The sequence below is a fragment of the Gymnoscopelus braueri genome, assembly GCF_963280865.1.
Source record: "Gymnoscopelus braueri genome assembly, chromosome: 1".
NCBI lineage: Eukaryota > Metazoa > Chordata > Actinopteri > Myctophiformes > Myctophidae > Gymnoscopelus > Gymnoscopelus braueri.
In genome coordinates this window covers 9320430-9346076 of record NC_137603.1, presented here as the reverse complement: position 1 = coordinate 9346076, position 25647 = coordinate 9320430, and the positions used below count along the sequence as shown (strand labels likewise).

The 25647-nt window shown below is 40.3% G+C and overlaps 2 protein-coding genes across 2 annotated transcripts; both read right to left on the bottom strand.

The window, feature by feature from the left end:
• Window positions 1–7353: 7353 nt before the first annotated feature.
• Window positions 7354–8478, bottom strand: LOC308078610 (pyrin-like; the record flags this gene model as incomplete). Its single annotated transcript, XM_080419852.1, has 2 exons — window positions 7354–8097; window positions 8296–8478. The coding sequence occupies 2 exons, from the start codon at window positions 8476–8478 to the stop codon at window positions 7354–7356; spliced, it is 927 nt and encodes a 308-aa protein (XP_080275978.1).
• A 2308-nt stretch (window positions 8479–10786) lies between these two features.
• On the bottom strand, window positions 10787–11920 carry LOC308078541 (zinc finger protein RFP-like; the record flags this gene model as incomplete). Its single annotated transcript, XM_080419731.1, has 2 exons — window positions 10787–11539; window positions 11789–11920. 2 exons carry the CDS (start codon window positions 11918–11920, stop codon window positions 10787–10789), a joined length of 885 nt encoding a protein of 294 aa, XP_080275857.1.
• Between the last annotated feature and the right edge of the window lie 13727 nt (window positions 11921–25647).

The following is a 25647-nucleotide window of genomic DNA, read 5'->3' as shown; positions in this document are numbered from 1 at the left end:
TGTCAGTTAAACAGTGATACAGTCATATTGCAAGTGGCTTCCATGCCATTTTCATGATATGAAAAAAAAAGACACATCCCAGTTGTACAACGTTCCGCTGTTAGTTTGACATTTATGATGAGGGAGATAGTGTTTATTTCCCTACCGAGGGACACGTTCAAACGGCATAATCTTCTATCTACAACGCATGAAAGCCCCAGATAGTCTCTGACAGTGAATCTGTATTTAAACTCTTTGCTTTGGTTTATGTTTTCAACTTTAATCAGATTTTTCACGAGAACAAAACAAACAGAGATGGATTGTCTTTATTCCACCTCGGTGACCCCATAGAACAAATCGTTGCGCCAACTTTTGTGTCGTTTTTCCCCACTGGTAAATTAATGCCCTGCTGTACTTCATCACACAATTGTCGGGGCAAAAGTAGCGAAAACAGCCGATCTACAAGCTGGCAGTGTCTTGTGAGCTTGTAGATTGGCATTTTTTTTTAGCTATTTTTGGACAGTTTTGAAAGTGAGTGTTTATTCTGTCTGGGGTTTTTATAAATATTGAACCAATGAAAAGTATTAAAGGACAACTTCACCAATTTTCAACATGTCTTCATATAATTGGTCCTCACTAATGCTCATTATAACAAGGCACCATTTTTTCTACTCAGTGTAGTCTCAGAGGAGGGCTGTGGACAGTTCAGAAACGTGTCTACCAGTGACATCATCGATGGGGAATCCAAGCTAATAGAAACTGCAGGCTTTCTATTCCTGGAAAGCTAGTTTATCAGGAGCATTAGTGAGGATCTATTACATGAAGATAGGTTGAAAATGGTTGAAGTCGTCCTTTAACAAGAGCTTGTGACTAAACAATACCTACATTAGAGCCATTGTAACTCAGGCTACTTTTTTTCCATTTCCTGAAAAGTAACAGTTTTGGACATTCAAGGTTTCAGTACAGTATTCTGCTAGCATGGATACTTTCCAAATAAATCAATAATTTGACATGGAATATTGAGTCAACAATTATTACTTTAGCGTACAAGCTAATGCAAACAGAGGCAGAACAAACACGTCCTCTATTATTCAGAACCGTCCTAGTTAGTATTAATATGGCACCCGCAGTGTTGCCAGATTTTAATAAATAAATAAGCAACCAGGTCTAGGAAAACAAGCCGAAAAGAAGCAACTATATAGGCCACATGAGCACTTTAAACCTATTATGCATCGGCTATTTGAAAATAGCGTTCTGCGCTTGTAGATCTGCTATTTTCAAAAACTCTTGCAATAAAATGTGGAATATTTGGAATATAATTCGAAACATTCTAACAACACAAATGCTCCCTGGGCACAAAACATTTTCATGAAAATATTTGAGAACCACTGGTTTAAAAAAAGGAAGCAGGCCTAAATAAGCAAGAACACTTTAAAAACAAGCCCAAAAAAACGCAACTCGCAACTACCAATTTTTACAACCAACGTTACAGAAAAAGAAGCCCAAAGTCGCTTATAATAAGCCGACATGGCAACACTGGGCACCCGGGGAGCAGTTTGGAGGGATTGACACTTTGACTCTGCGTCAAACCAGATGACCTCTCTATCCACTCAGTTACAGCCGGCCGAAGGGTAGCGGATTAAAAAAGCAGGAAATAAGAGATGTAGTTTTCACATTTACATATGTGACCCTAGTGACATGACTTGGCTAAACTTATCAACACAACCTTGTTGGTGATACAGAGAAAAACTGAAGTTTTGCTCAGTCTTATGGCTGCTATTGGACAGTTAGAACTACGACCAGTGATGGAAGAAGTACTCATATGTTTTACTTAAGTAAAAGTATCAATACTGCAATGTATATACTCTGTTAGAAGTAGATGTCCCATGTTCACAATGTACTTGAGTAAAAGTACAAAAGTATCGGCATCAAAATGTCGGCCGAAATATATATACATGCCTGAATTGGTTGGTGTGTTATGTAAGTAACTAGTATACAGTAATTGTAGCGCAGTAAAAGTATACTTTTTTTAAGTGCATAGTCCTATTTATAGGGCTATGCACATGTGTCATGTTTCACTAGCCAATCACAGTCTTGAATAGACTGTGATTGGCCAATCACGGTGCAGGGTTAGGGGGGTACACTGGTGGCCAATCACAGCGCAGGGTTGGGGGGGTGCAATGGGTGGGGGGGGTCCAAACCTCACATATAGGGGCGGTTTCACCGCCCAAAAATACCTAAAATTGTACTTAAAGGGATACTTCACTTTCACATAAAATAAACATTTAAAAAATTAATTAAAAATAAATGAAAAAAGTAATGGAAAAATCACGGCCCCCTCACGCATTAGAGTGTCCTACTAATGTGTGAGGGGGCCTTTATTTTGCCATAACTTCTTTCATTTTTTTTTAAATATTTTTTTTTTAATGTTTATTTTATGTGAAAGTGAAGTATCCCTTTAAGTACAGTACTTGAGTAAATGTCCTTAGTTACTTTACACCACTGACTACAACAAATATAGAGATGCTACGGGCTGGGGCGGCACCCTGTCAGCAGGGAGTGTAGGTAGGGAGGAGTAGTCTATGTCCTCCCGGTGGGGGCTCCTCACTGGTGGGTGAGCCAGTAGGATACAACAGCAGCGATAACACAGAAATGTGTGTGGGGAGGAATCAGTTGGCTTAACGACTAAATAGGGAGAAAAAAGGGGGTATAAAGTAAAAGTGCTTTTGTCTTGTTCTCCTGGCAAAAAAAAGTCTAATCTAATTGTGTCCTTAAAATCAAGTTCAGGGAGGATGTCACTTTCAATTGACATCAGCATCAGGCAGTTTAGTGATGCATGGTCTAGATCTAAGTCTGTTTTTCACCATGGACAGCTTTGAAAAAGACGTCTCTCCGCTTGCGTTGGTCGCTGCCAATGTCAGGAATAAAGTATGTGAACACGGGCGTCATTTAGGGTCTATGGGGTTGGCAAAAAGGGTTTTCTTGTTGCTGAATACTTTTTGCTGTTGTTTTTGCCCTGTTATGTTTCTGCCTTTTGTTTTTAAACCCTGTAGCAAGTGTGTTATGAATAAAATGTGTTATTGTTATTATCGTTCTGCTGCTCCTCGGTCGGAGGCGGAACTAAGGGGCGAGTGGAGGACACAAGGATGGAACTTTGGTGTTCTGGTCGCCCTACTGCGCACCGCCTACTGACCAAAATATGGGGCAAAAAAAAACAGTAAGAATGTAAACCGTGTCACAGCCCCTGTTGTCTGGTCTACCAGAGGGCCAGTGTGTTTCTGTATTGTCTTTTCTTCCACAGGGCCTGCATGTTGGGCAATGGGGTGCCAATCAGGTGCATTGGGAGCACCTGGCCAGTGTTCCCAGGGTGCCCTATAAAAGGCTGGGTGTGGCCCATAGACTGTAATTCTCAGCAATTTCAAATCTGAGACCTTTCTATATCGCGTCATATCGCGTCATATCCTTTGCAACCGGAAATTAATGCTATTGGTTGGGTAGCTTGTCAATCAAGAGCGGGGGGCGGTGAATGAATGCTATTGGTTGTGTATCTTGTCAATCAAATCATCCCGCCCCTCCCACCCTACTTTATCATAATTTTTTGATGAAACTAGCGACTGGAAGCATATAGTATTTATAACAATTGTTTATACTTTTTCGGCAAAAACCCACCCACCTGCATTGAGTTATTTATTTTGACAACAGTTGACGATGACAATGCACACCATGGCCTCGGGCTTGCCGATTATAAGAGATGTTATGGTGTCTGTCTCTGGGATGTGGGATAACTGAGGTCTAGTTTACAGTCTTCCCTAGCGGGGTGGCTAGCAGGGATGAGGTCAACAACACCATGAATCTTTTAGTCTTTGTCCTCTAGATTATCTGGATGATCTCGCTGTTGTCTGACCATCCAGGATTGATCTCTGCTTCCAGCAGAAGTCACTCTGTTAAGACATACTGCAGAGCAGCTTGTCGTCACTCTCGGGGGGAAAACCGTGTATGTCCAAAACCGTTACTTTACTCTTCTCTTTTATTATTATTATATATTTTTTTTAACAATACTGTGTTTTCTCTTATCCTCTTTTCAATACAGCAGCAAATGACTGAAAACTCTATCAATTATCTTACAAAGATCCATTATTTTCTTTTGCACATGTCAGTGACATCACTGACGAATCCTTGGTATCTTTATAACCAGCTTCGAACATAATGGCGTACGTCCGTACTTCTTCCGGGTTGCAACAGTGACATCACTGTCGAATCCTTGGTATCTTGATCCTAGCCTTTCAACGTGTGTTTACCAGCGGCGTCACTACCAACTGTGTATTTTGTTTATTTCACACTCGCGCTAATGAAACACTAAACAGGATTATTATTTCATCTCAACATTCAAGTACTCAACTATCAGAAGATGTAACCCAGGTAAAGTAATGCGTCACTCTGCAAGTTTAACTAAAGTTTTCCACCTGTCCAAATGTTTCATCTGGCTATTTTTCACATTGCGATAATTTTTTCACCCGTTTGAATTTAAATTGATTTACGATAAATCGTTATATGCCTACAGGACATGGAACGAAGAACCTGTGTAGAACGTAAACACTGGTGACTTTTCAATACTGCATAATGTAAGCAAATCCCTTGACAATGAACAAAACACTTTGGTTGAGACTGAGGCTGGTTGGAACAGATGTTTTAGCTCAATTCATATTGAACATTGAACACTTATATTACAAGGTGTAATTCATTTTAAAAGCCAATTGAGAACGTGCTTTATCAAGATAATTATTATACAAGGTTGTTTCTTTTGCCTTCAGATCAAATCTCTCAAGAAGGAGATAGAGAAAAAGACTAACATCATCAAAGACTTACAGCAAGAGGTAAGATTGACACATTTTAGCAGCCTAGGCTATTACTTTTATTAGTGCTACTATTCAGTTCAATGTTATTATAGTGCCGAATCACAGCAAGTTGTCTCATGACACTTTACATGTAGAGCAGAGACCCAACATTGCCCCGCCCAACCTGAGAAAACGTTTGGTGACAGTGGCAAGGAGAAACAGTTCCCTTTAACAGGAAGAAACCTCAGGCTGAACCAGACGCTAGGGTGGGCGGCCATCTGCCTTGTCTGTCTGTCTGTCTGTCTGTCTGTCTGTCTGTCTGTCTGTCTGTCTGTCTGTGTCTCTCTCTCAGACCAGCTATACATGTTATTGTTGGTCAACACGTCAATGTCTACCTTGCATGCATGCACATTCCCTTGTCGATGTGTTTTATAATTTTGTTTATGCAAAACACAAGCCCTGAGTCCCAGGGAGCTCAGGATACATGAGTGGCATGGTTAATTCTGTTCATCTCAATGAGGGCAAACTGTGAGTTATTGGTTGACTGCATGGTCAATTCTGTTCATCTCAATCAGGGCTCCCCTCTTTGGTGCAAACTGTAAGTTATTGGTTTACTTGTACATGCTTCATTCTGCACGCCGTGCACGGAATACTCACAGGCAAGACACTTCACAAATCAATGCAATGATTTCTGCAGAGGGAAGTTACGGTTGTATTATGCTATTGGTGCTGTACAGCAGATCGGTACTGAATCCTTTTTTTCAATTTTCAAATGACAGAAATACGTGCAGGTGAGAAAGGAAAGCTACAGTATACAAGGTTCTCAACTAAAATAAGTACATTAATTGTGTGTGTGTGTGTGTGTGTGTGTGTGTGTGTGTGTGTGTGTGTGTGTGTGTGTGTGTGTGTGTGTGTGTGTGTGTGCGTGTGTGTGCGTGTGTGTGTGTGTGTGTGTGTGTGTGTGAACATAACTTGTGAGTGTGTGTATGCAAAATTAAGGATACATTATGGTAGAAGCAAGTGGAGAGGCTTGATCACCAGGCTGGCCCTCAATCTATGTTTAAAGTGACTGAGTAAAGATGAGGAGTTGGCAATACGTTTGTGTGTATTCCAGGGTAAAGAACCTCTATGTTTAATGGAGAACTGGCTATGAGTGTACAGCTGAGGAGAGGATGGAGATTGTTGTATTGTCTTGTATTATCTGCTATTATCTGCTTGCAAAATCGGCTTCATTCACCTTTGAAAGGTGTATGAAGAATAATTGAAAGGTAAGTGCTTTTAGATGAACCCTAGCTTCCCTATCCTGGGCTTGCCGTAATAATATGATCTACAAGCTCATGGTGCGGCACTGAGTGCCGCACTATGAGCTTGTAGATCTGCTATTTTGTAAAAAAAAAAGTTTAAAATGTGTGCACATTTTTGAATATATATATTGTTTAAACATTTGTAAAATATTGTGTTCCAGGGACCCCCAGAAGCAAAGATTTGAGTTACAAATGTTAGCTTGAAAATATATATATTAAAAGATTTGCACAAATGTTCACTATTTTATAGCCAAATAAATACGCAGTTAGATGTTTTCCCGGTCTTAATGGGTTAACTGGTTATTCTCTTTATAAAGTTGTTTCTTTTGTTCAGTTTTTTGTAAAGCGACTTTGGGTACAGAGAAAAGTGCTAAATACATTGGATGTATTATTATTATTATTAGTAGTAGTACAAGATGGGGAGAGGGGCGGGGCTAGGTGACGTCCTTTACAACCGGACGAACACATTATTGATTTATTTAACTTTCATTGAGGTGACATCATATCATCAGTCATTCAATAATATGCCTAGAATTAGCCAAGGATATTATGGTTAAGTTGGCCCCTATTCTGAAGGTTTGGTAAAATGTTCATGAAGACACAATTATGCACACATAATCCAAATGTATTGTATCAGGCCCACACACTGCTTAATTTATCTGTTCATCTTGTTGAAGATGGAGGAACATGTTCCCACCGTCCTCCCCGAGCTCAGTGTCCATGTTGACAGGAGCAGTGGTGGAAAGTATAAGTACATGTACTCAAATACTGTACAATTTTGAGGTATTTGTACTTTACTTGAGTTTTTCCAATTTCCAATACTTTTACTTCTACTCTACTACATCTCAGAGGCAAATATTGTACTTTTACTCCACTACAATTATTTGAAAACTTTAGTTACTAGTTACTTTGTGAAACATAACACTTCAGCCATGGCTATTTGAAAATGGCCGATCTACAAACTCACAACGCGTCGCTTTGCGACACGTTATGAGCTTGTACATCTGCTATTTTCAAAGGCTTTTTATACATTTTGAAACATGTGAAATGGGATATTGGGCATAATGAGTACTTTTACTTATGGTACTTTAAGTACATTTTGATACCAATACGTTTGTACTTTAAGTAAATTTTTAATTCCGGACTTTTAATTGTAACAGTATTATGTTATTATTGTTATGTATTTATTATTGTAAGAGTATTTCTACATTGCAGTATTGATACTTTTACTTAAGTTAAACATTTGAGCACTTTTTCCACCACTGGACAGGAGAGATGATCAGAGGAGCAGAGTTTCTCCCACCATCCTTAAGACATGGATTGAAGTATGGAAAGAGTCTCTCAGTGAAGGTGCAGCCAGTGAAAGAGTAGAGATGAACTCTGGCCTCCACATCATAAAAGGAGACCAGACCTTCCTCATAATCCACAAACACTCCCACTTTCTGGACCTCCTCTCTTACAGGGAGGAGGACAGGAGGGTGAGCAGCAGCCTTGTACTCATTTCCATTCCTCAACAGTATAGTCCATAAACCATAGTTGGGGCTCAGTTTGATTGATCCCTTCCTGTTGATGGACTCTCTGGCCACTCCTAAACTCCACCCAGTCTTCCCTGTTACCTGAACCTCAAAGTAAAACCTTCCTGAGGAGAAGCTTTGTTTTCCTAAGAGAGAGACATATTTAGAGAATCTCTCTGTGTTGTCTGGGAGATTCTTCTTTACATTTCCATGACTCACTTGTTTTCCATCCTCAGACAGCATGAGGGAGGTTTTTGCTGTATCAGGGTCCAGAGTTACATCCACCTCATATTGCTGGATCCTCCTCAGCTCAGCATCACACAGCTTCTTCTCCATCTCTTGACTGAGTGTCTTCTCCAGATGAGCCACAGCTGTCCTCACAGTGGCCACATGTGAAGACAGATTGACATTGAACTTTGTCCAGTCCTTGGTGGGTCTCCACCCAGTGTTGACGGATGGGAAGTTCTGGAGGGGGCCATGGTGGTCTTCAGTGTGCGAGAGCTGTTTCAGCTCAGAGCTTCTCTTCTCCAACTGAGTTATTTCCTGTTGCAGCTCTTCGTTGAAGCCTTCATCCTGTTTCTCTGTTGTTTTCTGCTTCTCTTCAGTCACATCAACTAGCTCAGCCTGGCTTCTCTCGATATAGCTGATCAGAGCAGTGAAGACCTGCACACTCTCTGCTATGACCGTATCGGCATCTTTCCTGCTGAGCTCTACTGAGCGTTTGACCTCCTGCATCTTCAGTCGTCTTTCCTGGATCATCTGCTGAACTATAGCCTCTGCCTTTGCTTCATATTGTTCTTTCAACTTGTGACTCCTGAACTGATCGACCATGCTGGCAGACGCCATTGTTGTAAGCTGAGAATAATAATGACTGTGTGAAACACTGGAAATATATAGTAAAACCTACTTAAAACTTGATTAACTGGAAAAGCAGAATATTAAGCTCTAAAAGTTTTTCTTTCTATGGTATATCGGTATCTCTTTCCGTCGTCTCTTGGACTGAAGCCCCTCCCACTCTGTGTAATCAGCTTTTAAGTCCAGCTGAGTCAAATCTTGTGTCGTCAAACATGACATCATCATATTATATGATGTCAGTTTTGTCCATATATGGACTTCCACGTGGATCCAGACTGACCTCTGAGTAAATATTGGGTAACCCACTGGTTCTCAACGTTGTGTCAGGGGACCATCAGGGGTCCAAATAGAGGTCTGTAACTCTGAGAGTGTACAAATGGAACCAAATAGACCCTTATGGGTCTGTAACTCTGAGAGTGTACAAATGGAACCAAATAGACCCTTATGGGTCTGTAACTCTGAGTGTACAAATGGAACCAAATGGACCCTGACAAGGGGTAGGTGACGTCGATGACAGAGATCTGATTTGCAATAACAACAGTATGATTAAAACAATCATAATCCCCCCTTTTGCCTTTTCATTTTAATGTTTTTGTTTGCTTATTTTTTTTTGCTTTTTAACCCATTCAATCCGGGAACGCATCTGTGTCATTTTAAGATGTATTTGGCTATTAAAAAATAGCAGATATACAAGCTATGTTTTGAAAAAAAAAAAGTGCAAATGTGTGCAAATCTTTGAATATATATTTTTAAACATTTGTAAAATATTTTGTTCCAGGGACCCCCAGACGCAAAGATTTGAGTTACAAATGTTCGCTTGAAAATATATATATATTCAAAGATTTGCACACATTTTCACTATTTTATAGCCAAAGAAATGAAAAGATGACAGTCAGATGCTTTCCCGATCTTAATGGGTTAACTAGTTAGTCTCTTAATAAAGTTGTTTCTTTTGTTCTGTTTTTTGTAAAGCGACTTTGGGTACAGAGAAAAGTGCTAAATACATTGGATGTATTATTATTATTATTATTAGTAGTAGTACAAGATGGGGATAGGGGTGGGGCTAGGTGATGTCCATTACAACCGGACGAACACATTATTGATTTATTTAAAGAGGTGGTGCCATGTTTTTGCACTTTTTCTGTTTTTCATGTGTCTCTGAGGTTGATAGAACTTCATTAAGCCCCCCGGTGGTGTTTTTATGGTGTTTTATGTCTTCTCTGACTATTTGGAGTTTCTTCCTGGCTGAAACCTTGAGGGTCAAACGTGCCAATAGAGAAACAGCGCTTTAGTGACATCACAAAGCCATACCCTCCCCCTCATTATCATAACACAACAGGTGTGGGCATGAGGAGGAGGAGGGACTAGGACAGGTGGGTGGTGCTAAGGTGGTGGAGGAGGTGCTAAGGTGAGAACCAGGTATACTTAATGAACTGGAGGCGTGTCCACATAAAAACAACATTTTAACACTTACTGTACACTTTTTTGGGGGGGGAAAAAATCCTTACATAATAATAATACCTTATGATCAGGTTTTAGGGTTGAAAAATATCATGGCACCCCATCTTTAACTTTCATTAAGGTGACATCATATATTGAGTCATTCAATAATATGCCTAGAATTAGCCAAGGATATTATGGTTAAGTTGGCCCCTATTCTGAAGGTTTGGTGAAATGTTCATGAAGACACAATTATGCACACATAATCTAAATGTATTTAGGCTGTCAGGCTCACGTACTGCTTAATTAATGTGTTCATCTTGTTGAAAATGGAGGAACATGTTCCCACCGTCCTCCCCGAGCTCAGCGTCCATGTTGACAGGAGCAGTGGTGGAAAGTATAAGTACATGTACTCAAGTACTGTACTTAAGTACATTTTTTAGGTATTTGTACTTTACTTGAGTATTTCCAATTTCCAATACTTTTACTTCTACTCTACTACATCTCAGAGGCAAATATTGTAGTTTTACTCCACTACAATTATTTGAAAACTTTAGTTACTAGTTACTTTGTGAAACATAACACTTCAGCCATGGCTATTTGAAAATGGCCGATCTACAGTTATGAGCTTGTAGATCTGCTATTTTCAAAGGCTTTTTATACATTTTGAAACATGTGAAATGGGATATTGTGCATAATGAGTACTTTTAATTATGGTACTTTAAGTACATGTTGATACCAATACGTTTGTACTTTAAGTACATTTTTTATTCCGGACTTTTAATTGTAACAGTATTATGTTATTATTGTTATGTATTTATTATTGTAAGAGTATTTCTACATTGCAGTATTGATACTTTTACTTAAGTAAAACATTTGAGCACTTTTTCCACCACTGGACAGGAGAGATGATCAGAGGATCAGAGTTTCTACCACCATCATTAAGACGTGGACTGAAGTATGGAAAGAGTCTCTCAGTGAAGGTGCAGCCAGTGAAAGAGTAGAGATGAACTCTGGTCTCCACATCATAAAAGGAGACCAGACCTTCCTCATAATCCACAAACACTCCCACGTTCTGGACCTCCTCTCTTACAGGGAGGCGGACATTAGGGCCAGCAAAAGCCTTGTACTCATTTCCATTCCTCAACCCTATAGACCAGTAACCATTGTTGGGGGTCCTTGTGATTTGTCCCCTCCTGATGATGGACTCTCTGGCCACTCCTAAACTCCACCCAGTCTTCCCTCCAACCTGAACCTCATAGTAAAACCTTCCTGAGGAGAAGCTTTGTTTTCCTAAGAGAGAGACAGATTTAGAGAATCTCTCTGTGTTGCCTGGGAGATTCTTCTTTACATTTCCATGACTCACTTGTTTTCCATCCTCAGACAGCATGAGGGAGGTTTTTGCTGTATCAGGGTCCAGAGTTACATCCACCTCATATTGCTGGATCCTCCTCAGCTCAGCATCACACAGCTTCTTCTCCATCTCTTGACTGAGTGTCTTCTCCAGATGAGCCACAGCTGTCCTCACAGTGGCCACATGTGAAGACAGATTGACATTGATCTTTGTCCAGTCCTTGGTGGGTCTCCACCCAGTGTTGATGGATGGGAAGTTCTGGAGGGGGCCATGGTGGTCTTCAGTGTGCGAGAGCTGTTTCAGCTCAGAGCTTCTCTTCTCCAACTGAGTGATTTCCTGCTGCAGCTCTTCGATGAAGCCTTCAGCCTTTTTCTCTGTTGTTTTCTGCTTCTCTTCAGTCACATCAATGAGTTGAGCCTGGCTTCTCTCAATACAGATGATCAGGGCAGTGAAGACCTGCACACTCTCTGCTATGACCCTATCGGCATCTTTCCGGCTGAGCTATACTGAGCGTTTGACCTCCTGCATCTTCAGTCGTCTTTCCTGGATCATCTGCTGAACCACAACCTCTGCCTTCGCTTCATATTTTTCTTTCGACTTGTGACTCCTGAACTGATCGACCACGCTGGCAGACGCCATTTGTACACGCTGAGAATAATAAAGTCTGTGTGAAACACTGGAAATATATAGTAAAACCTACTCAAAACCTGATTAACTGGAATAGCAGAATTTTCTATGGTATATCGGTATCTATTTCCGTCGTCTCTTTGACCGAAGCCCCTCCCACTCTGTGTAATCAGCTTTTAAGTCCATCTGAGTCTCATCAAACATGACATCATCATATTATATGATGTCAGTTTTGTCCATATATGGACTTCCACGCGGCTCCAGACTGACCTCTGACCTCCAAGTAAATATCGGGTAACCCACTGGTTCTCAACGTTCGGTCAGGGGACCATCAGGGGTCCAAATAGACCCTTTTGGGTCTGTTACTCTGAAAGTGTACAAATGGAACCTTATGGGTCTGTAACTCTGAGAGTGTACAAATTGAACCAAATGGACCCTTATGGGGCTGTTACTCTGGGAGTGTACAAATGGAACCAAATGGACCCTGACAGGGGGTATGTGACGTCGATGACCGAGATCCGATTCGTTTCCAAGATATTACAGACCCGACCTATTATGTTATCGTCGTACAATGCCGCTCTCATATAAGACAATCTGAGAATACATTGCATGTTGTCACCTCGTTGAATGAGGATTCCATGATGGCACACACCACGTGAGCATTTCGATTCCATGGAGATCTGATTTTGTCCAGAGGTGTAAAGTAACTAAGTACATTTACTCAAGTACTGTACTTAAAGGGATATTTCACTTTCAAAAACACTTTTGGTCATTTTATCATCTACTCAGGCCTTTGTGAACCCCCCCGACAGTTTTTAAGTTGCTTGATTCATTATTTAGATATTTGATATTCATTTTATCAGACACGCCCCCTTCCTATACAAACCCATTGTAACTTCAAACTTCATTTTAACCATGTTAGATTCATCAAAAACACCCGTCCTTGGTTCTGGTGACTCATCCTGTCCTCCTAATGCGTGAGGGGGCTGTGTTTTTTCAATTACTTTTTTCATTTATTTTTAATATTTTTTGTTGGAAAATGAAAAAAAATTAAATACAATAAAAAATGTAAATAAAATAAATGAAAAAAGTAATCGGAAAAACACGGCCCCCTCACGCATTAGGAGGGCAGGGTGAGTCACCATAACCAAGGACGGGTGTTTTTGATGAATCTAACATGGTTAAAATGGAGTTTGAAGTTACAATGGTTTGTATAGGAAGGGGGCGTGTCTGATAAAATGAATATCAAATATCTAAATAATGAATCAAGCAACTTAAAAACTGTCTGGGGGGCTTACAAAGGCCTGAGTAGATGATAAAATGACCAAAAGTTTTTTTGAAAGTGAAATATCCCTTTAAGTACAATTTTGAGGTATTTTTTACTTTAGTGGAGTATTTCCAGTTTTCAGTACTTTTACTTCTACTCCACTACATCTCAAAAACGCAACTATTATACTTTTACTCCACTGCAATTATTTGAAAACTTTAGTTACTAGTTACTTTACTCTAGATTTAGATTAATATTACAAAACATACATTAACCACGTCAGCCCTATGCATTTCGGCCATTTGAAAATAGCAGATCTGCAAGCTCACAATTGTGAGCTTTTTGAGTTTTTTAAAAACAAATCCTGCTGATACATAAGTCCTTTAATTCTTGATATTCTTAAAGTGAGAATAGGCTGACTTAGGTCTGTATGTGGATGTTGAAGTTCAGGTCCATGAGGTTTCCTGCTTGGCTTGTGTTTTTAACATTACAGATGGAAGCTGAGCACTGACTTTTAATCGCTCTTCCTTGCCTCTAAAAACAGTTACTTCAATCGTGGTCTTTGTTTAATTGAAGAAAGTTCTGGCACATCCAATCAATCAATTGTTCAGTGCGTTTGCAGTGCTTGCATTGGACCTCAGTGCCCTGGGGATACGGTTATGTAAATATGTTTGTCATCTGCATAATTATGGTACTGGAACATATTTAGTTGTTTTCCATAATCTGAGCCAGTGGGAGCGTGTAGATGTAGAACAGAAGAGATCCCAGCATGGAGCCTGTAATTTCTGTCCCCTCAGACGAGTAATTATATAGACACAAGTCCCTGTCGTTTAAGCATGGCTCAAATCATTTTAATACTGTGCCAGTTTCTCAGTTGGTCTAGTAGTCAAATGTTGTTATAGAGTAGACTGTGTTGAATGCAGCACAGAGATCTATATAGTAAGACTGTAATTAATGATATATATATAGTAAGACTGGTAAAAGCATTATCTTACACACAAACGGTGGCAGAATTTCAATGATTTTACTTAAAAACAAAAGGTTTGATATGTACTGTACTTGGGTATATGACATGCATTTAGGCACTTAGTAGCTTTACAGTATATGCTGTTGTAAACAATAGTGTTAATCCTTCAGTGAATATCACAAACCCTTGCTTTGTGTTGATAGCTTGGAAATAAATATGTTCTTTTCTGTGATCAACGCCGTCTTCTGATGAAGTATAAATCTGGCTTCACTCTGCTGGACACACGCTGATCTTATGGAGATCATCAGCCAAATACAAATATCAGTGTGGGGTCCTTGACATAAACATGTTTGTGAGCACCAGCCGAAGCATGGACATTTCTGAGTCTTGGCTCTCTGCTGTCAGGGTTAGTGTTTGGCAGTGGTGTAAAGTAACTAAATACAGTTACTCAAGTATTGTACTTAAGTAAAATTTTGAGGTACTTTTACTTTACTGGAGTATTTCTAATTTTCAATACTTTTGCTTATACTCAGTGGCAAATATAAACTTTAGTGAGTAGTTACTTTGTAGATATACATTATTATGAAACACACATTAACCACTTTAGCCCTATTTTATGCATAGGCTATTTGAAAATAGCCGATCTACAAGCTTACAACGCGTCGCATTGCGGTGCGTTGTGAGCTTGTAACAGAGTATTTCTACACTGTGGTATTGCTACTTTTACTTAAGTAAAATATCAGAACTTTTTCCACCACTGGTGTTAGGTGCATTTCTCCCATATCATGGGACTGCCATACTGTATATAGCATTGACATTTTTGAGTCTTGGCTCTCTGCCTGTGCTAGATCCATGGTGGAAGAATGGGTCTTTTCAGATGTGAGGGTCTTTTGTAGTGACATACACAGGGGTCGTCTGGGATCTTCTGTGACATCTGTTGCAACCATGCTGACATTTAAGTGGCGCGGCTCCATCCAGGGAATCATGTGGAACATTCCCCTGCATCTACGATGAATGTAACATGTCAGAGGAGATTCCACTGGAGCAACAAAAGCAAAGGTCACATGGATTTTTGGCATTAAGGTTTTGTCCTGCAGTTTTACTCTGAAACCTCCTGAGATTAGGCAAGAGGCTGTTCTGACACTATAACCACATGATGGAGATTACCGCTGACCCACGCATTAACCATTTAAGCCTTATATCGTACTTATTGTCGTACGACAAATAGCAAAAATAGCTATTATATTATTACATGACCACTCCATATTTTACTGTGTGCATTTTCTTATATAAAAAAAATAATATATCATTCAAACTGTGAAAAGAAAAGTGGCAGAGGTCGTCACAATGCCCAAGCATGTTATTTTCAAATCTACATGTCTGTGATACAAAAGACAGTCAGCCAGCCAGCCAACCAATCAGACAATCAGACAGTCAGGCAGAAAGTCTGTCTGTCTGTCTGTCTGTCTGTCTGTCAGACAGACAGACAGACAGACAGACACTTATTTACATACTGTGATCATGTAGGCCAAAATATGTGAGAAGTGGAGTGATATGCTTCACTTTCTTGGTATTAGTAAGGACTAGAGCAGCAGTGTTCTGAATCATCTGCAGTCTGATAGATGTTTGGGACACCTGTAAGAACACTATTAGGTAGTGGTCACACCGAACTGGAATTTTACCTATGCGGGTGGATTCTGCCAATGCTTTTCAATGGGAACGGGAACAGGGTTTGTTGCTATTTGCGGATTTCTGCAAAAAAACAACAACACTCTGTTCTCATTGAAAAGCATTGGTAGAAACCGCCCTCATAAGCAGAATTAAAGTTTGGTGTGACCGCACCCTTTCCTTTAGTTGAGTCTACTGAAGATAAATGCATGGACAAGTCTTTTTCCTAAATCCTGCTGAGAAGTAAATCCTTTAATCCTTGATATATTCTTAAGGTGACAGTAGGCTGACTTTGTAATTGTCTTAATGTGGATGTTTAAATTCAGGTCTGAGTTCATGACTACACCAAGGTTTCCTGCTTGGCTTGTGGTTTTTAACATTACCGATTGAAGCTGAGCTCTGACTTTTAATCGTTCTTCCTTTGGCTCCAAAAACTGTTACTTCCGTTTTGTCTTTGTTTAATTGAAGAAAGTTCTGGCATATCCAATCGTGGGACTTGTTCAATGCATTTACTCAATGCTTGTATTGTCACTGTCACTGCCATGGAAACCAGGGAGCTTCCCAGCCAGCCAACAATGTGCTGTGGGAGCTCAACACATGGGCATGGATCACGATGTGGCACAGCAACGTACGTGGATGGACTAAAGAACTGGTGAAATAGTCAGATGTATGGAGGATCAGGATGACTGGAAACGCCATTGTAGGGCTCGTCTCGCGTAGCCAAACAACTATTCCACAATCTCCGAATGCTATAGAGTCTGGAACTACACCTCCCGAAATCCGAGACAGGAGGTTGTCATATGTTTGTCATATCCGGTCACGAAAATATATCTTAACTCATTGACTGCCATGGACGAGTACGTTCGTCAGTTTGCACTTGGTCCACAGTGCTAAGGACGACTTTAACGAGTTCACTAGATGGCGCTGTTCGCTAACGTGCCTTGCCTGTCAGAAAAGGATAGACCCGGAAATGACGTCATTTAAAAAAGAAACGTCTCATTTACTTCCTGTTTATTTGTTGTTGAAAAATGGCTTTATCTCCTTTTCTGTTTCTTTCGTGTGTGTGTGTGTGTGTGTGTGTGTGTGTGTGTGTGTGTGTGTGTGTGTGTGTGTGTGTGTGTGTGTGTGTGTGTGTGTGTGTGTGTGTGTGTGTGTGTGTGTGTGTGTGTGTGTGTGTGTGTGTGTGTGTGTGTGTGTGTGTGTGAGGCATAACATCCCCTTTATCCTCTGATAATTTTCAGAGCTTCCGTTGCTCCAGACTGTATGACGGAAGCATTGGACAATTGTGGGAGACAACAGTCTGGCTCACCAGACTATAGTCTGAGGATGACCTAGAGAGAGAGACAACACATCCATCTTGTTCATCTATTTCTTCTCCATCATTGACGGTGTCGTCTCATTTTCCTTCATCTGCCCTCCACCCTCTCAGTCTGAAGAACAAGACAATCTAATCAAAGCATCATATCAATCTGGTTTAAAACAATAGGCCTCCCTCTGATGAACAAACAAACAAACAAACATGACATTTAACTATCAGTGAACCCTCCCATGACCTCCAGTGGTGTAAAGTAATTAAGTACATTTACTCAAGTACTGAACTTAAGTACAATGTTGAGGTATTTTTACTTTACTGGAGTATTTCCAATTTTCAGTGCTTTTACTCTGCTACATCTCAGAGGCAAATATTGTACTTTTACTCCACTAGAATTATTTGAAAACTTTGGTTACTAGTTACTTTTCAGATATAAATTATATTTATATCAAAAATGAAATTATATTATACAGCACACATTAACCACTTTAGCCCTATTTTACCATTTGAAAATAGACGATCTACAAGCTCACAACGTTGTGAGCTTGATCTGCTATTTTCAAACATTTTAGTACTTTTACTTTTGGTACTTTAAGTACATTTTGATACCAATACTTTTGTACTTATACTCAAGTACATTTTGAATTCCGGACTTTCAGCCAGTCAGTCAGTCAGTCAGTCAGTTTTACTTGTAACCGAGTACTTCTACATTGCAGTATCGATACTTTTACTTAAGTAAAACATTTGAGTGGGCTACTTTTTCCACCTCTGCATTTTCCTCCAGTCTGAAAAAAACAAGACAATCTAATCAAAGCATCATATCAATGTGGTTTAAAACGATAGGCCTCCCTCTAATAAACAAACAAACAAACAAACATAACATTTAACCAATCAGTGAACCCTCCCATGACCTCACTCTGACCTTCAATCTGTTGCCCTGGAGTCAGCGTTGCCATGGTGACAACATCCTCACTGTCAGGGGGAGGATGCCGCGAGGCTATTTGGCTTCTGAATGACAACTCACCCTTCACACACACACACACACGCACGCACGCACGCACGCACGCACGCACGCACGCACGCACGCACGCACGCACGCACGCACACGCACACGCACACGCACACACACACACGCAAACAAACAATTTTGGACAGTCAGTTCTGTCATTGTTTCTATGTTATGTCTGTTCTATTTTATGGTCATTTCCAAACCTCATTGTGTCGTGTCACACCTTGTTCTGACCCCCATGTGTCATGTCCTCTGTGTCCTGTCATTGATTGGTTAGTTATTTTTAAAGAAGTATTTGGGGCATTTCATGCTTGAGAGAGAGAGAGAGAGAGAGAGAGAGAGAGAGAGAGAGAGAGAGAGAGAGAGAGAGAGAGAGAGAGAGAGAGAGAGAGAGAGAGAGAGAGAGAGAGAGATGACTTGCATATTCATGCCTTGGGCACAAGAAGTTTGAAGAGTTAGGCCATAACTTAAAGAGGATGAGAGTGTGTTTTTTTTTGTAGTTTCTTACCGCTTTGCACAGTCTAGTTATTTTACTGTCAGAGGGCTTACCAGCACTCCCCAGAATATCCTTCAGGCACTTTTATTTCGTTCGTAGAGCCAGCAAACAGAGCAGCAACCTACGCGGTTCATCACAAAGCCTTGGACAGTGTTCTACAGTCGGTACGGTTAGGACAACTGACTATTCTAGGCATCAGTCCTGAAGGAAACACAAAAAGCATGTTGACAACATAACACCATTCACTGAGTGTTGAGGCTTAGGGAGCAGCTCTGGTGCAGCCGTGGAAATGCTTCTTATTGTATCGTGGCAATAAAGTCAATCATTTGAGTGTCTTGTAAATGTCCATGGAAGAAGGCAGCACATTAGAACATGTTTTTGTCCAGAATACTCAGCAGCTCAATACTCCAAGGACCCCAATGGCAACAAGCCATAGGCTTTCTTGGGTTTAAAATCCTCTTAGCAGACCTTGTATTGAACTGTACTTTTCAATCAATCAATCAGCTACAGTATGTTGTCAATAATCCTATTGGGTCTTGAGATCAGCAAAACCCTTCATTGAAAGGTAAGCATGATGTTACCATTTTAATTTAAACTGAATTTACAACTTAACATGTTTTGTGACTTTGAATTAACCACTTAAACCCTAACCTGACTAGGGCTAGGGTTCATGTGGTTAACCACTCCAGCCCTATTCAAAAATGTTAAAAAAAAAAGCTGTTCTTCAAGCTCTCACATCTCACATTGACACATTGTGTGAGCTTGTAGATCTTCTACTTAGTTTAGATGTATCTTTATTTTTTATTTATTTTTATACCATTTCTGAATTTATTACAGAATTATTATTTCCTGAAAAATATCTGAAAAGGTTGAAAGTGGTTAAAGTATAGTTTATCGTATGAAGTTTATCTTGTTGCATGTGTGTTTTTATACCAAACACCCGCTGAGTTCTCTAAGCCAAATGAGGAAAAACTCTTGCATTCTCTTAACCCATTCAATCCGGGAACGCATCTCTGTCATTTTAGATTTATTTGGCTCCGAGTGCCATGCTATGAGCTTGTAGATCTGCTATTTTTGAAAAAAAAAGAAAATCTTGAAAGTCTTTGAATATATATATATATTTTTTTTTAAGCAAACATTTGTAACTCAAATCTTTGCTTCTGGGGGTCCCTGGAACGAAATATTTTACAAATGTTTAAAAAATATATATTCAAAGATTTGCCAAAAAAATCACGATTTTTTAAAAATAGCAGATCTAAAAGCGCATAGCGCGGCATTCGGGGCCGCGCTATGCGCTTGTATATCTACTATTTTTAAATAGCCAAATAAATCTTACAATGACACATGCGTTCCCGGATTGAATGCGTTAAATAATGTAGTAGTTGAGAGGCAGCAGAATCAGCCAAAGGCATGTGTGCATACATTTTACTCTTGATTCCAAAAGTAGAATTACATTTGCATAATTCTTAGAGTTGTTTTTAAGGTTGGTTGAACGAAGTGTTCCGTCATGGTGTCTGTGGTAAAAATAGCATTGCTCCGTGATCACGTAATTGAACTCTTTCACTGCCAAGGATGACTTTTACGACTTTTTTTCCCCCAAAGGCTCACACTGCCAAGGACGACTTTAACGTATTTTTGTTTTTTAATCGTTTTTATAAAAGATCGCACTGTTCTCTTTCACCCAAGTGATCAGTTTAACTTTCCACTCACCCGGGTCCGGAAATAACGTCATCCGAAGATTTCCGCCTCCGTCCACTTCCTGTTTAACTTTTTCATTAAAACGGCTCTATCTTGAGTTGACTGTTTTTGCCCTGGATTTTGCGAGACATGTTATTTTCAATGGGCTGATCGCGTGTGGAATGTTTGTTCTCTGGGCGAAGCACACGGACACCGGGTGTGTTTACTAACAGTCAGAAAAGCAATCATAACGGATCTACATTTTCTGTGACCAGTTGAAAAGGTATGAAAAACGAAAATGTCTGGCAGTGGGCAGACACAGACAGAAATTATTCTAGCAGTGAATGAGTTAAGACCAATGCACCCCAATGTGTACAATCAATTGTGCCGGGCGGAAGATATAGGCCATAATAGTGTTGGGCAGTTTTACTCTCTCATGCTGAGTCACTAATGAATAGAACCGTTCTTATCAAGTTTTTCAAGTCTTTCTTTTATTTTCTGGAGATGGAGCTTCAGGAACCATAAACACGGAAGGAACAACTTCACCCAAACAGCAGCAGTAATGAGGTTTCCTCTCTCCTCTCTCAGGGTCCAGTGTCTATATAAACTCTGGGGGATTTCATTCATTCTCAAACAGTACTCAGGTCTTTCCACACAGATATGGGGGTTTTTCACTGAAGGATTACAGCTCAAACAACTACTAGTTCCTCATGTAGTGACATTGACAGTAAGCTATATATATATATATATATTAGGTGACTTTTTGAATTGTAACACAGACGGAAGCTACGATGCTTACACTGCAAATATGATAATAATGATTGTTTCTCATAGTGATTGTTGTGGCAGTTTTCCACTGCTTTAGCAGCTCCTGCCTGCATCCACAGTCACTGTGTTGTCTTGTAAAGACCAATGAGAATCATATTACTCAGCAAGACAAGCGTTCTGGCTGAAAGCTTTGGCTCCATTTCCGCCTATTGCTACAAGTACATTTTAGTCATAAAAGTCTTCAAAAGCCAGCATAGCATTATCTGTTATGTATTTGGAATGTGGCACGTGGCAGCTCATAGTACTTACAGTACGTCGCAGGGTTATGTTCTTTGATTTGATTTTTATTGCTATGTAAAGCGCTTTGCATTTTATTATTATCATTACTGTAGCATCTGACAGTGCTCTTTTTTTATTACCGGCCACGGCCAGCCGTGAATAGATTAAGCAGTTTGGAGCTCACAATGCATCGCATCGCGACGCAGTGTGAGCTTGTAGATCGGCTATTTTCAAATGGCCAAAATGCATATAGGTGGTACGCGTGCGTGCGTGCGTGCGTGCGTGCGTGCGTGCGTGCGTGCGTGCGTGCGTGCGTGCGTGCGTGCGTGCGTGCGTGCGTGCGTGCGTGCGTGCGTGCGTGCGTGCGTGCGTGCGTGCGTGCGTGCGTGCGTGCGTGCGTGCGTGCGGTCCTAATGGTGCTGTTCTTGAAGCAGTCATTCATGAAGGACACTGGAGGAACACAGAGGTTCTGCTCTCTCATATTATCTGCAACAGAAGCGTAATGAAAATAATGAAAGCCGTTCACAGTGTCTCCTTTATTTACAAAGCTCCCATGAGCCACGCTTCAATGGAGAATAACACTTTGTGACATTGTGTGGCTCAGTGTCACTCATTCTGCATAATTTGCTGTGTGACATAATGATCGTCTCTGTCGGGTGGAAACCTTGTATGTCCAAAACTGACTGAATAACTATGTGTTCGCATGGATTCAATGCAGTAATTATTTAATCGCAAACTCTTGTTAATACTTTTCATTGTTTGGATATTTATAAAATACACTTAAAAGGGTAGTTCACCCTATCGATTAGTCACCCCATGGAGACTTGAATTCGTGGAATTTTTTTTAGTTTTTTGTCGCATTCCTAAGCCAATAATTTGATGACCAGTGGACCGGTAGGCAGCGGTTTGTGGAGACTCTTTGTGTCCTCTAACGGAACCGCTGCCGGTCATCAGATTATTCGCTTAGGAATGTGACAAATTTTTTTTTTAATTATCCATGAATTCAAGTTTCCACAGGGTTACTAATTGATAGAAAAAAAAATATTTGGGGGGTGAACTAGCCCTTAAAAAATTGTCACTTTAAACGTTTTTCTCTTCAAAATTAGCGAAAATATCTGATCTCCAAGTTCCCAATGTTGTGAGCTTATAGATCGCTGTTTTCACCAATTTTACAGTGACACTCTTTTGCAATGAAGTAAGTAAGACATAAATTTCTGATATGGAGATGCAAGGTTTGTGCTTGACAGCGATGATAATGTAGTGTGAAATATGAGCTCTCTAGTGGATATCATTGTCACTCTGGGGATGTTCCGGGGGCCTCCATATGTCACTTTTTACGACAGCTGTCATTTCATCGCTATACTCATTCTCACTGAGACTCTTCTTTAGAGGTGAGAGGAGATGAAAGTGTCTGGAATTGATGCTCAGACTTAATTTACCTCCTGAATCACTAAATAATCTCATTCCAGCTCATTAACTCTGCTGTGTGTGTGTGTGTGTGTGTGTGTGTGTGTGGGTGGGGGGGGACATTAACTCTTTAACTACCAGAGTAATAGTGTAATAGTGGGACGCTACTGCCAGCAAAAATTGCCAGCGATTTTACTGACCTTTGAAAAATCCTGGAACGTTATCCGTGATCGCCGTCCTCATTACACACACGAGGGTCACATTTTTTGTATTAAATATCTGGTCGCGGTAATCCGTTGCACAGCTGTGGCCAGTTGAATGTGGCTTGTTTTTGCCGTAAAGCAAGAGGAACGGAGATACAGCCATTTCCCCACAGGAAATAAACAGGAAGTAAATGACGTCAATTCCGGGTCTATCGTCATCTGGCAGTGAAAGCATCATTCATAGGGTAGCGAACAGCGCCATCTGGTGGAAAACCACTGAAAACACAAATCTCGTCATTCTCGTCAGTGGCAGGCCTTGGCGGAATCTGACGAGAAATCTCGTCAGTGGCAGGCAAAGAGTTAACATACTCCAATGACATCATGCATTTATTTACCTTTTTTCTTCAGAACAAGAGTCTGAAAAACAAGCTTCTGTCGGGTAACAAACTTTGTGACGCGTACGCAGAAGAGGTAAGAACCCACACTGAACAATATTTGTCACATATTTATCACACTGTTGTTTAGTGCATGTTTAGTGCATGTGTCTCATTATATTATCACATAATGAGACACAATGAGATACAGTAGACCCTGCTGTGAGCTCCATTTAATTTCATATAAAAGTCCTGTGAGCCTGTAGCTTCTAAGCTCCACTTTGTTGATGCAAATGAATTTAATTTGGGTCACATTTAACATAATGACCTGTGCACAGCCAAACAGACTTAATGATCCCAGATCAAATATATGGTGTGTCCACTGTGAGGTTTAAAGCTACATCAATATTTATTTAACCTTGTAGAGTTTTATGAAGTGCCCTAGGATTAAATGTGTGAATTCACTTTGGAGCGAATGATGGCCGTCATGGGACATTAAAATACTCTGGTAAAGTGAGTAACAAGATAAAGAATCTCATAAAAAAAAGGATAAAGTGCTTGTAAACACAACCTTATTAACTTCCTCTGAAGTAAGCAAAATATAATATTTCATATTACATTTTAAATGCAAATGACAGCCACCGCTACAATAACAAAAAAATAAAAAATAATTTACATTCAAGGTAATATGTGAACAAACATTGCTGTATGTACATTATCAAGTGTTCGACATAAAAATGACACTTTTCAGTTTGCAAGGAAAGTAAAATCATCAGTGTTCATATATAGCATACATGGGCAACTGGTGGCACGGGGGCCACATGCGGCCCCCACCTTCACTTAATGTGGCCCGCAGGTTAATATCGGAATACTGATATATTATTGATTTCAGCTGTTATAATTCCAAACAATCAAACATGACCCACTTTAAATACTTCAGTCTATATTGACAAGTATTAAAATTATATTGTCTTTTGTATGGCCAGTATTTGTATTTAAGTTCATAAAGTTAACATAAGTCCAATAAATGCATTTGAAAGGACATAAAAATGATACTTTTCAGGATTCTAATTAAAAAATAGCAACAATTTTTTTTTAGATTCCAATCAAAAATTTGCAAAAAATAGCAGATCTACAAGTTCAAAATACGTCGCAGTTTTGAGCTTGTAGATGGACATTTATTTTGCTACTTTTGTGACATACAGTAGAATGGCGAAGTACGGCATTCATTTATGAAAAAAAGTTAAAATACGGAGATAAGAGGTTTCTGTTCAGTGTATGCAATGTGGCCCTCTGGAGTGAGTGTGGAAATATAGTGTCTCTCTCCATCATCAAAGTTGCATCACCCCTGATATATAGGCTATCCATTTTTCACTCAACAGTGTAAAGGTAGCCATTAAACTCCATAAGTCTCTGCCTGTAAACCATACGTGTAGCCAACATGTGAGATGAAATGTTAAGCAATATTTACGTGTGTGTGTGTGTGTGTGTGTGTGTGTGTGTGTGTGTGTGTGTGTGTGTGTGTGTGTGTGTGTGTGTGTGTGTGTGTGTGTGTGTGTGTGTGTGTGTGTGTGTGTGTGCGTGCGTGCGTGCGTGCGTGCGTGCGTGCGTGCGTGCGTGGGAACACCATATACCACGACAGTTATGAAAGGAAAAGGACTTCATTTTGTCATCGTAATAATAGTATATAGCCTATAAGGTTGGATGGCAGATGGATAATGAACGTCTACACACTCTACTCTCTCTGTCTCCGATATGCGGGCCAGGCTACTAGAAGAGAGGGCCGTGTAGTGGCCTGAGCCTCTTGTACAGTACATGCACGCATGCTTGTGAGCACTCATGTGTGCATGCACACGTTTGCGTTGGTGTGTGTGGATGCGGTGGGGGTGTTGAGGTGTGCAGTGAGTGTTTTATGGCGTGTTATGTACAGTATGCACTGTAGTGGGGGAGACCGTGGGAAGGAAGCCAGTGCATGGCAGCATCATTGTGTGGGCTTCTCAGTTCAGTGAAGGGGACAATTTGATGTTTTCTTCTCCTCCGTCGGTCCTTCCCTTTCAGCCACAGCTTGGCCCAGGGAACTCTCCCCAAAAGGCCTCTTCTGTGGTGGCTGGCAGAATCCTGCTACGTGATCTAAAACCAATTTCACTATTTGAATAAGCTAACACTTCTTTTTTTTCCTTATCTTCCTCTTGCAGTCCAAAAAAAATCCAGGTTCAACTGGGAAAAAAGGATTACATTTTTAAGGTAAGCTCAAACTGAAGGTGGGTGGTCTTTGTAACAGTTCCAGACTGGAGCTAGAAACAGGTACCAGG